At 40.9% G+C, this 13346-nt stretch overlaps 1 protein-coding gene across 1 annotated transcript in view; it reads right to left on the bottom strand.

Annotated features, from left to right (window-relative positions):
* Positions 1–2760: 2760 nt before the first annotated feature.
* The window catches only part of LOC145411433 (thrombospondin type-1 domain-containing protein 7B-like), a 169524-nt gene continuing 158938 nt past the window's right edge, over positions 2761–13346 (bottom strand). The window contains exons 18-26 of the mRNA XM_080281473.1: positions 12536–12783; positions 11899–12023; positions 11290–11438; positions 9750–9902; positions 6411–6504; positions 4884–5072; positions 3855–4061; positions 3236–3320; positions 2761–2836 (exon numbers count right to left, since the gene is read on the bottom strand). Coding sequence (XP_080137599.1) covers positions 2761–2836; positions 3236–3320; positions 3855–4061; positions 4884–5072; positions 6411–6504; positions 9750–9902; positions 11290–11438; positions 11899–12023; positions 12536–12783 — 1326 coding nt within the window. The remainder of the gene's footprint in view (positions 2837–3235; positions 3321–3854; positions 4062–4883; positions 5073–6410; positions 6505–9749; positions 9903–11289; positions 11439–11898; positions 12024–12535; positions 12784–13346) is intronic.

Here is a 13346-nt window from a genome sequence, read left to right as displayed (position 1 = left end):
TCGCAGAACTGGAGAGACAAGTGACCATGTAACTGGGTTGGGAGTTCAGTGGATTGTTTCTTCTTCATTATATTCTTTCCATTCATATCTAATCGTGATGTATTCTGGGATGTCATATTGTTATTTTCTAGGTATGCTCTTATAATATGGCCATCTCTAGCAATGTTCCGCAGCTCAGTGTCAGTTTGTCATTAGAAGATGCAACATGCTAGAGTTTTATTTTCCTCGATATGTTAGAACTCCTGAGCACGTCTTTAGTATTTAAGTTTCTGGAGAACCAGTTATGTCAAAGACCTACGTCAGAGATTAAGTATGTGGCAACAGTTTTAAGTATGTTTCGTCTAATATTCCAAGCCGCCTGATTTCTATGGGCGTGGTTTGGCTTATTTTGAAAACTGACAAGGAGATTAAGTTTGCTATTGACTGCCATTAACGTAAGTAGTCTGACTGTTGTTGGGTTTGATTTAGGTTGAATAGACTTTCGTTTCTGTGTTTATCCAGATTTTTAAGACGATATTTTGCTTACGATATTTAAATTCACAGAAGTCTAACTAATTTTTACGAATATTACTACTTAAAATGTACAGTCACTCCATAAAAAACAAAAGTGTGAAAAAGGCACTCCAAAAGAGGTGAGTGATTTGAATTGCTGCCAAGCCAGATAGAGATAATTTTATAGGTTATTGTATTATGCATCCCAGTCTTCCTATTGCTTTTCATACTGAGGAATTCCACCTCGCACAAGGGATAATATCACTTGCTTCAGCCTTTATCACCCACTGTGTTCCAATATGCTGATTGGTGGGACACAAGGTACAATTTCAGCTTTGAGGAACTACTTCACATTCATGGTCTGTTTGTCTCCCTCTTTCAGAATGATTTGGATTACTGACAGACAAGAGAAGGAAGATAGACTCCTGGGGCATCTGTACACATAAAACATTGTACAAAAATGTTCTTATATACAGGACTGTGTTGTTGGTAAATGATGAAAACTTATGAGATGCTGCATGTGACACTCTATACCGCACCACCAAGCGACAAGGAAGTTTTCTGTACTCTCCACTTTATTTAACTATTCTATGTAACCCATTCCGTGTACACCCTACTCTTTAGGTCGGGTCTCCTTTACCCCAGCCTGTTTGCCACCGTAACTGAATTAGGGACCTGGGTTAGTAACTCGATGGTTGCGTGTTGTAGTTCCGGTAAAGGTTTATTGGCTTGTTTCCTTGCCAGATACGATCGATGCTTCAACTATCTGGCATATATACTGCTATAATTGCGTCTGTATATCTTATTCAGGCTGAGACTGGACAGTTTTGTTTAGATGAGATATATCGGGGCAGACAAAAGTTAAAAAGCTATTTCGATTCACCTTTTACTTGATGTGTATTCGCGTATGTATTTTGATGAGACTAACACATGCCAATTTTTCTCAGCTGAAAGAAATTGTAGGATGTAATGGACTAGTAACTAAAGATGGTGAAATTTAGCCCTTGTATTATGATTTGTCCTGATTTACTGGCTATAACTTGAACTGAGGTAGATCAAAAGTTCGATGAAATCAGAAGAAAAGTTCGAATCTCTATCTTACTTCATTTTCAGTCTTGCCTGTGTCAGTTCTTCCAGCCAGTAATCTTCATCAAGTAATCCATGGCTTATTTACACAAGATGCGGTCATGCTGGCGGATCATCGTTCACAACATGAAGTCTGGACGTAAATCATGCTCGGTAGCAAATACACACACTTGATATATTATGTACAACAATGTAAATTCAGTGACTAGAGAGATTTAGGTAATATGCTTTCAGTTGTGAATATTTATATGTAATGATATATAATTGCCATAATATGTATTCTTTTTGATAAACTTTTTGTATATGTAACAATTACTAATACAAAATACTTTCCTGAATATACACGTCTAAGGACAGCAGTTCAAGCCACACTGATAAAACTGACTCTTATTTGCTCTACAATGCATTCTAACAAAGGAGACAAGTAAACGTTGTGGCTGGTCGTATTGTACCTGGTCATATCTGATAACACTAGTGCACACAAAATGTACCTTATACAGAATACTGACCGTATGTTGACGGCTACTACAAGCCTCCCACGCAAAACAGCACTGCAAGTAACATGATGCAAAAGAGGACAATTTTTTTCTCTCTTACTTAGTCAAACTCACCTCTTGATATGAAGTAACTATTGTATGCCTCGTATGGTGCTCCTCCACACACAAAAATAAGCACACACACACACACACACACACACTTCACCAATATGCAGTAGTACGTTTGTAAGGTCCGCTGGTGGCTTGACATACTGTACACCACACTGAGGGAAGCCATTGGGTTCTAATACCGTTTCTATAACCTCCTGCTACCGTAGAAGTGAGGAACGAAACTGACTGAATCATGGTTTTAACTGTGTCCATATTATCGGAAGGTTTCTTGCTGGTCCTCTCATTCATATCAGGTTCGTTACGTTACGGTAGACTGCAGACTGATAGTAATACAAGTCCACTGCAACTACAACACAGATATATGCATTGTCTTCATTTTCTCCATTTCGAAACAGGAATCAGGTCCAGGACGAACCCACTTCACCTGAACTTGTAATTCTGACTGTGTGGCTGCTTCACTCACAAGCAGTCCTGTGTAACATTCCACACGTGGGCTCCCGGCGTGGCCTGAGGGTGAGGGCTGCAGCAGACAGACGGACCGCAATACCTGCATGGCCTAGTCTGCTACCGGAACTCACACTGCTCGGTGACGTAGATTTTTCTGCCGCCTCAGGGTCAGTGGAGTCGTCGTGTGCTCGCGAGGGCTTTGGCTGGTCGAATTAAAGAAAATAACAGAATAATATGACAAAAATCTTTGAAGAACAGTTGAAATAATGTTGACTAGCTATAGCTACAGAAAAGCTTAGACCAAAAAAAAAAAAAAAATGCTTAGTAGAGCGTCTGCCACCGCTATAATTGCAAAGATGGATAACCAGGTTTCCTTATCCTTTGCCATATCATCACTAAAATCTTGATTCTTTCGTCGTTCAACGAACCTTTCAGCACAGTCATCTTATTAACAGTTCTACAGTTCTACAGAATGATAGACATACAGACAAATTGGCGGATGTAACTGTGGCACACAAAAGAATAATCAGTGTTGAAAAGGGGCCTCATATTATCTTTAACTCTTATCTCATACCATCACAGGAATCTCAGAAACCACTTACCACAAGAGGTACATGGATATGACGACGAACACCACGAAGGCGCTACCGACTCCCACCATGGCAAACATCCACACGTTGATGTCTTCTGTCGCCGCGAGGGGAAAGAAGATAACGATAATGACACAGCAAAGAAAAGATTATCACATTTGTTAAGGATAGGACTTGTAGTACGTAAACACTTCAGTATTTATCGGCCGCTTAATCTGAAAGAAAGCATACAGTTTCTATACTATTTGGTTATCTTTTCCCAAATTAATGCGTTACCATAAATCATACTCTGTATATGTTTATCTATCTGAATTTTATGTCTTTGGCCATCAGTTAAATTATATCTGTGTATTCTTGTATTTTATCTCTAGGCTCATCTAAGGTCTATTGCTTTAAATGTATATAGTCAGTTTTGTGTATGTGTGTGTGTAAACCCAAGCATTATTTATCTACCTCTCCAAGTTCTATTTGTCGAAGTAATGTTAATCTAAATAATTCAACAGTATCCATCCACAGGCATATATTTAGGCAGTACCCATCTATATCCAAGCAGTACCCATCTATACCAAAGCAGTATCCATCTACATCTAAGCAGTATCCATCTATATCCAAGGAGAATCAAAGGACTCACCCGGGAGATACTTGGCCCCCGAGAGAGGCTGTGGCAGAGGGAAAGTCATGTTACGGACGGAGACGCAGGCGGTGAGGCGGAACCGCTGCTTCTCGGAGTATATGGGCCTGAGCCTGGGCCGACACACACAGGCCCCCACAGCCGAGCACAGAGACCCACGCACTGAGCACTCCGGCAGGCACGGTCGTCGCAGCCCCTCGCACCCTCCTACACACATGGCAAACAGTATACCAGCTTTTAGGACCACAAGTTTCTCATTGGTTACTGTTTTTAGCACTATTATTACTTTCACTTTCTTTTTGTATGTGTCAAGCTGATGAGCTCTACATTACATGCCAGAACAGACCATACCCGTGGTTTTTCATTAATTAAAAGTAAAAGATTATATTTACTAATGAGATGAGATACAGCAGTACATTAGCTCTCATGGAGTCAAGGTGAGTTAAAAAAGGTGACACGAGTAGAACGATATTTTTCCCAGTGATTCGACAAACCACACGTAAATACTGCCCTACATGCCCAGGACAGCATTGGAATAGGTCTATGTTTTATCATGTTTCACCCACTGACGGTGTATGGCCATTTCTACTGAGGGAATGCCTACTATCTCCTCTCACTAGTCACTCTTTTTGTGTGCTTTATCCTTCCTTGGTATTATTCTGACACATTCCTTTAAAAGAGTGGGAAAATGGGCGATGGTATATATGGCAAGGATGTAATGATGACGAGCCTGGAAAAACAGCGTGATAATAACTATGACGCCAATGATAGTAACGGCGATTATGACGATGACAACATTAAAGGTAATTTTAATAATCAAGACAAAAATGACGCGATTCAATATAGTTCAGTATGCGCGGGGACTTTTTTTTTGTGTGTGTGTGTGTGTGTGGCTTCCCCTTACGGGATTAAGGCGTCTGGCAATATAGATAGACAAATGGATACACAGATAGACAGACAGACAGACAGATAGATAGATAGATAGACAGATTGATAGACAGATGGTGATTAGCACACAATCAGACTAACCAGTAACGACGAGACCATCTCCCCTGACGCAGAGTATGGTACCGTTGATGACCTGCCAGGTGAAGTTGAGGCAGGGACCCGCCAGACAGGGCCGGGTCTCCCACAGGGGCCCTGGACACGACCCCTGCCCTCCTTCCCGTAACGATGACCCCTCCGTCAGCACTGCTCTCGACCTCGCCTGCGTCCCACCTGTCAGCCACACAGATCATTTCCGTTGTAGATATTTCCTTGCCGAGTCAATGCACATAACTCCTCAATACTTTCTAGGTAACTCTTGTATAATTCCCAGATAACTCTTATATAGTTCCGAGATAACGCCCGGTGTTAAATACATACGTTGAAAAAATAGGTTAGAAGGTTCCAGTTCTTGAGATTCTCTTGAACCGGAAAAGTTACGATGGAAAAATCTTCTTCTATTAACTCTTTTGATATAATGACCTTTTAATTAATTCTACCCTTCCACGACAAGTTTTTTTTTTCTTTTTTATTAAGCTTATGGAAGATTTTTTCGCGGAAAAAAGGGGCATTAACAATCTTCCGTAACAGAACTTATGGACAAGAAATTTTATAGCATACAGCGAACCTATATCGCAACCAAATGCACTGAATGTTAACGTGAACTTTTGCGTTTTAAATATCACTCTGCTTGCTTCGCCCACACCGCAGCTTAGCATCTGTGTAAATGTCAGAGATTCTTTCAGCCAGAGCCATCAAAAATTTATATTTCACTCTTGAAATACATTCGGATTTTGACAGAATATCAGGAGGTGGTTCCTAAAATAAGCTATCAATTATCCTAAGAGCAATATATTCCAAGCCAGAAGATAAAGCTTCTATGAGACTTCTTTATGTTACTCCTGCGCCTGAATGTGGAAGGAGCCAGAATCACATTGGGTAGAATTTTATTAGACTCTTATTATTATTATTATTATTATTATTATTGTTGTTGTTGTTGTTGTTGTTGCTGCTGCTGCCGTTGCTGTTATTATTATCAGTAACTCCAATAACGTCACTCTGTCATCATAGCTCTACTGTCTGCCCTCAAAACCCTAAACCTGACCCTAAACTACAAGTATCTAGTCTATCCTAACACCATCACAACCCATCCTAATACCCCCCACAATCCACGCTAACACTTCCACCACAGTTTATCCCAGTAAATCCACAATCTATCCCAGTCTCTCCACAGCCCATCGTAGCCCACCCACCAAATTCTCTCCCCCCCCCCAAACTATCCTAGCACACCCAAAACTTCTCCTAATACACCGCGACTGTTCTAACACCTCCACAACCTATCTTAACACCCCCACAACCTATTCTAACAAACTCACGAGCCATTTGAACACCCCACAATCAATCATATTCCCATGACCAATTTTAACGCCCCTAAAACCTAGTCAAACACCTCCACAACCTAGCTTAACACCCCACAGCTCTCTTAACACCTCAACAACTTAACCTAACACCTCCTCAGCCTATCCTATGGCCCATAAGCTCGCACCCTCCCCCAGTAGCAGATCAACTTACCCTGATGTCCTCTTGAACAGTCCCGATGGCAGTGTGACCAAGGCGCCCACTCCGTCAGCTCACAGTCTCCCTCGCATGGCACGTAGCACCCGTCCTGACGTCAACACAGGGTACATATTCATAGAAGTTCAGTTTAAAAAACGTACCTAGCCAGCTAGCCCCCCCCCACACCCACACACACACACACACACCCACCCACACACACACACACACACACACACACACACACACACACACACACACACACACACACACACACACGCACACGCGCGCGCGCGCGATTACATGGATCTTCAGAGCAAAACCTCAGGTTGAAGAGGTTGAATACATATGTAAATCGTTCAGTTTGAGAATATCTATTTGCTTTCTGCAAGTACCAAACGATTCAGGTCAGCTTTGAAGAGTCCCCTTGAGCTGAAGGAGTTAGAAATATTGCTACAGACAAGCTAGATTTTGAAACATTTTCAAATAATGAAAAAAGGTATTGGCTGGCAAAATTGTTTGCAATTTAGACTTATTTTTCTGTACCTCGACATGATAGGTATCTCAGCGACATGAAGCTTCTTCTAAAGCGACATAAAAATGCACAGATTATCTCTGATGAATGTGAAGTACTGTAGTGAATATTAAACACATGTGTAATTTCCGCTAAAGAATAATATATATATAATGTTATAAGTATTATAATGCATATATGAAACCTGAAAATGAAACTCCATGCTAGTGATATATATTCTATTTATACAGTCTTGTTCATTTATCTGATAAGTCTTCGTCTTTGTCTTATCTGGGGACGGAGAAAGCATTTCTGAGAAGATTTAGAGAATAAAATGTAGGAAGTTAATGCATCTCCTCCATGTCGTACTTAGCACACACTGCAACGCACTCAGGAAGTAATTGATAAATGATGTTAAGTGAATTTCCTTAGATTTGTTCTTCTGTATACTTGACATACTCGTAGGTATATGGCTGCTGACTACATCGTATACTGTATTCTAGGTATACATTTTTTTTTTAACTTACCCCAGATTTTTGGCCTTTTGCAGCATATTTCAAGTAGTTCAATGACCGAAAAAGAAAATACTACGGATCAACGTGCTTTCCGTAGATTTTCTTATGACAATCATCACATTTTAGTGTTTATGTATTCGTGTACGGCCATGTTAAGGGAAGGCAGTGGCCGAGTTGGTAGAGAGATGACTTACTGTTCCAATGGGCGTGGGTCTGAATCCCATCTGGGGTAGGGAACAGTTTAAGGATGTGAATTTAACTATAAGAGACTTTACTCATCTACCATAAAACCCAACGACATGTCATTAAAAAATCCCCGTTGATATCAATACACCATCCCTGTATGGGTAGATATTAATACCGAAGTGGTGACAAGTGTAAGTGTATGGTACATAGGATGACTGCTGGGCCTTCGGGAATGGACTTTGAAGCCTATGCCCAGAGTTGGACACATTAAGAAAAAAGTATAAAGAAGGGACCTCAACAGACACGTAATTGTGGGGTGATTAAGCAGATTATTGACTATCATGTTGGATGCTGAGTAAACGTACATCTAAATATCATTATCCTGTTGCCACACCCCACAGCTGAAAGTTTTTGGGAATTTTTAACTAGAGCAAAGAACTCAATTTTTTTTCTGTAATGATGTACTTAAGTACGAGTTCAATTTTTTCTTGATTAATTAGGAGCTCAGTTTTTCTTTAATTAACTAGGACGATTTTTTCTTTTACTAAAAAATTAAACAAATCTTTTATGTCAGCACCGTGCCATTTAATTGCTACATGTTAAATTCGGCTATTTTTCACTTCCATTGGCCTAGATATGACTTTTGCCACTACTGTTTACATCATTTTTTATTGTGCAGTTTTGCTGGAATGGGATAGAGGGTATTCGTTTAATCTACTTTCGCTGGATGGATTACCAGAAACGCTGACGGTTATAATTGACTGGAAAAAATATATGGGGTTCATCCGTGTGTATATGCAGTTATTCTTTACCCAGGTTGAGTCCAAGCCTTGATATACACTATTTACTTGGGAAAATTACTATTTTTTTGGAGTTCTGATTAAAATAACTTGTCTCCCCTGGTAGTGCTTTCTCCATTTAGACTTGCAAAATTTCAGTGGTTTCTTTCCCCTCAAGGGCTCGTTCCGGTTTCAGTTTTTCATATCAGACATGGACACTGAAATATATATAGTGGTATGAGTCTACAGAAATGTAGCTAAAGAGATGCTCACCTTCCACAGTACTGGTTTATATGACATCATACTCTATTCACTGCATTCATCCTACCCCATTCTCAATGTACATAATAAATAATGCATAAACCTGATATTCAGAGCACTATATCACCATACGTACCTGTGCTTTCTTCATGGTGATCTAGCAGTCTAAGACAGTGACTGGAACGAAGGTCATAGATGCAGTGATTCTAATTTTGGGAGGCATTTGGACTTTTTTCAATCACTTGTCACCAGGGGCTTAGGCCAGTCACCTTCCTTTAATGGTTCTAGACAATGGTAGTCGACCCTTAGAACCATACGGGTCCATTGGCCTGCGTATTCATTTTTTTTTCCTAAGTAAGGTGTTAATGTCGAATACATGACCATCCCGAAAGTGATCTGAGTTGTGAAGTTGCGGATTTTATTTTTCATTTCAGTCAGTCGTGTATTCCTAAACATACTGAGGCAATAATCGTTAATATTACTGTTGAATTCAAACGAGAGAATATATATGGCTATCGGCACTGTATACAAGCAAAATTAAATCCTTCACTTCCTGGTAGAGAAAATATTATGATCCCAGTGCGCTGGGAAAGAAAACCATTATGTGAGGTACACAGGCTCTCAGTGATCTTATTTTTCACTGAAACATCTCACTTAGTTTTCTTCAACTCAGCCTTGGTGAAAATATGCAGTGAAGGATTGTACATAATACTTAGTCACTGATGTTTTATATAACTGATTTCATTTTTCTCTCTCAATAGTTTTTATTTGCCATTTTCTTCCCTACCTTTACCTAACCACTATACTTTACCCTTTCTCTCGGTACATTCCTTCTTTCATTTATCTCGCTCCTTCCTGCATACTATTCGCCCACTTCCTTTCCTCTTCCATTGGTGTTTTATCTCCGGATCCTTCCACTCAGGTCACATCTGAGTCAATATCCTTGCAACAACACACCATTAAATCCATTAATCCTTTCTCTAGTTGGGTGCTCGCCTAACCTGAATAAAATCGTCGGAAGGTAGCAATATTAAAATGAAAAAGACGTCACCAGACTGAAGGAGTTAACAGACAGACAGATCCACAGCAGATTATGACTCACCCTGGTGTTGAGGTCGAGTGCCCTGGCGAGGTAAGGCCAGGTGTGTCCCCCAACGTGAACCAAAGCCAGGCACAGGTGAGGGTCCACCATCTGGCCACCGGGACCCACACACGACACATTTCTCTCCACAAAACCGTGGCCGCAGCTTCCACCCTGACCAGACATATATAAAAGGTATAACTACAGAGTTTATTGACGTGCATATGAACAGCTATATTTATATTTTCTGCTTTACTTAAGCGAATGTACCTGGTCGGCAAACGAGGCTCCTTTACACCTCTCCTTTATTGTTATTTTTAATGTCACACCTTACTCTTCCCTTGCGTGCACGTACTGGCAACGAACTAATAGGGAACCTCCAGTGCCTCACACTTTTCAGTGCAAAGCTGATCATGTTAATTTGGCTATTGATTAGGCAAGAAATACCGACACTATTTTGGAGAAAGATAACCTTGAGGACAAGTTTTTATCGAAGTGAACCATTTTGTTCTAGTTAACTTCGTCGATTATGTAAAAATGTTCACTTGAGTGAAAAAAGCTGGTCCTCAAACGGTATAATTCCTAGCGAAAATATAACAGGTGATACACACACACACACACACACACACACACACACACACACACAATAGCCAAAATCTTCGGCAAGTCTATCGAGACTGTTAGATGGAGATGTAGTAGCCATGTAAATTCCTAATCAGTAAGTCCATGAAAGTTCCAGGACCCAAGCTAATGAAAGAAGATTACAGTCCAGCTGGCTGAGGTTCATTACTATTGCAAGATGTCATTAGGCTCTGATACATCTTTCAAGACGATGTTACGGTTCAATACTAACAAGGAGCAACGAACCAAAAAAGGTAAAGGTAACATTCTGGTCAGTATGTGACAAAATCGTTGGTGCACTGGTTAGCGTATTCAGCTCGCATCTACAAGAACTAGAGTTCGATTACGGGGCCGGTCAGACCAGTAGACTCACTCTTTTTTCTCCCCTTACTCCTGTACACTCAGCAGTATAATTAGAGACTGCATGTAAACCGACTACAGCAGCGTCGTATTTTGGGAGAGTGAGATAGAAAAAACTGATTTTGTGCCTTGATAACACTGGTGCAGTCACTGGGCTGAAATATAAGTTTTCATCTTCGTCGTTAGTGCAGGAAGAGAGAGAGAGAGAGAGAGAGAGAGAGAGGCACTGGGATGATCATGATGATAACGGTGATTATTATTAGTATTAGTATTAGTACGAGTAGTAGTAGGAGCTGTAATTGGATGATGATGATGATGATGATGATGATGATAATAATAATAATAATAATGATGATGATGATGATAATAATAATAATAATAATGATGATGATAATAATAATAATAATAATAATAATAATAATAATGATGATAATAATAATAATAATAATAATAATAATAATAATAATAATAATGATGATGATGATGATGATGATGATAATAATAATAATGATGATGATGATGATGCGGCTGCTGATAATTTACGTATATGCAGAGCAAAAAGGTAAAGCCACTGTATTACCTCCAGATGGCACTGCGACCACGGCCCTCTCTCCCAGGTGTAGCAGGGTATGGCGGGGCAAGGGCGGGTCTCCTCCAGCTTGGCAGGGCACGGGCGGCCGGACTCACTAGGGTTAACAGAGAGGAAGCGACGACGAACCATCTCTCCAGCTGTGTGGGGTGATAAGGATGGGTAGTGAGTAAGGGGTGTATGTGTCTTGGGTATATGTGTGTGTCTTGAGCACAGAAAACAAATCTTCCTAACTCACAAGGGAGTTTTGGAGGAAGATGGATAAGTAGGTTGGTAGACAGGTAGTTACGTAGTTAGACAGGTAGTTAGGTAGGTATGTAGGTAGCTAGGTTAGGTAGGTAGGCAGTCAGGTAGGTAGGTAGGCTGATGACAGATAGTTAGACAGAAAGGTACCAGGTTGAGTGTTTGATTAAATTATGGACAGACAGACAGATACATAGACAGACAGAATGAGTGACTGATTAAATGACAAGCCGACAGACAGTAAGGTATCTGGATAGATAGATAAATAAATAAAATGAGACTGACAGACAGACAGAAAAAGAGACAGAGAAACCGAGGCAGAGAAAATCACGCCAACAAGAGCTCACACCAACTCACGTTTGTCTCCACAGGAACACTTCGAGTCGTCCCAAGGTGTCCATTCTGTCACCTCACAGTCGATGGGGCAGTCCACGTAGCACCAGGTCTCTACAGGTGAAGGCCGGGCGTCTCGAGGGCATATCCTGGGGTACAGCAAATGGATACTGTCTGTGTGATTGTTTGATTTAGGAGTCTGTCTTGTATCTGACCTAGTACCTTTTTGTATCTATGTAACTGCGTAACTGTAGTCTTGAAACTTGCCTTGTAGCCAATATGTTCAAAAACCTTCGTGTATCTGTGGGTCTATTTAATCCAGTATCTACTTTTTTTTTTTTTTTTTTTCAGTGGAAACATTATTTTCATAACACAGTAATACGTGTCTTCCTCTTAACAAGTTGCAGTGGATCAGTAACTTAATGTGACTGATGAATGGAATGTGTGTGTGTGTGTGTGTGTGTGTTTCATAATCACTGCAAAAGTGCCTCTACTTGATGATGAATTGTCAGCTCGAGGAACTGCACCCCCTATTTTCCAAGTTTCATTTACGAAGTCTGTGAAATATGTCTTCAGATACATCCTACTTCTTGCAGAGTTTTGTGGAGAAAGCGAAAGGATGAGAGCAAGTAAGAAAAAAAAAAAAAAGAGAGAGACTTACCAGTCCGGCACAGCGGCCCCTCCCGTCTTGACACATGTAACGGGTCTGTTCCTGACGCCTTCACCGCAGGAGGAGTGGCCGAGGGGAACACAGGAGGTCCAGTTGCCCGCCTGCCATGAGTACAGCCAGCAGGAGCTCCCGGTGACACAAGGCTGCTCCTCACTCAGTGGCGGACACGAGGGTTCCCCCTGGACGGGCTGCCGCACCACCTCGCGACTTCTCCGCCTCTTGCTGTTTTCTGGGCAGCCCTGCATATCACACCCAAGACATTGACACTAACAGGCGCTACTATACTCTTTTCACGCTAACATGGCTAAAATTGACAGCGTTCCATACGGAATGATGAGCTGTAATAACTGATTAACCCTGCATTATGATGCTAGTCACGAAGTAGTGCTACAGAAAGGAGGTACAGTTATTCGTTTTTTCTTCCATTTAGCTGCGTAAAATAAGTTGCAAAAGGACGAAAAACTAGGCCAAGTTAAAGTGAAAGAACTTTAGTTAAAAAATGTTCGTGTAGGATTCATACGTTTGACGTATGGCTGTGTGAGGTGTATCGGTACAAAGCATGGCAGTACGAAGTGTGTGTGTGTGTGTGTGTGTGTGTGTGTGTGTGTGTGTGTGTGTGTGTGTGTGTGTGTGTGTGTGTGTGTGTGTGTGTGTGTGTGTGTGTGTGTGTGTGTGTGTGTGTGTGTGTGTGATGCTGTAATATCCCTCAGTGCACACACGCACTCTTCTAATTCTGTGTGATGCTGTAATATCCCTCAGTGCACACACGCACTCTTCTAATTCTCTGTACAATAAACAAGAA

Source organism: Coenobita brevimanus, chromosome 89 (assembly GCF_032717465.1).
Source record: "Coenobita brevimanus isolate Jiangsu-jjx chromosome 89, ASM3271746v2, whole genome shotgun sequence".
NCBI classification, from domain to species: domain Eukaryota; kingdom Metazoa; phylum Arthropoda; class Malacostraca; order Decapoda; family Coenobitidae; genus Coenobita; species Coenobita brevimanus.
The sequence above is the reverse complement of the archived record's forward strand: the minus strand, read 5'-3'. Positions and strand labels throughout refer to the sequence as shown.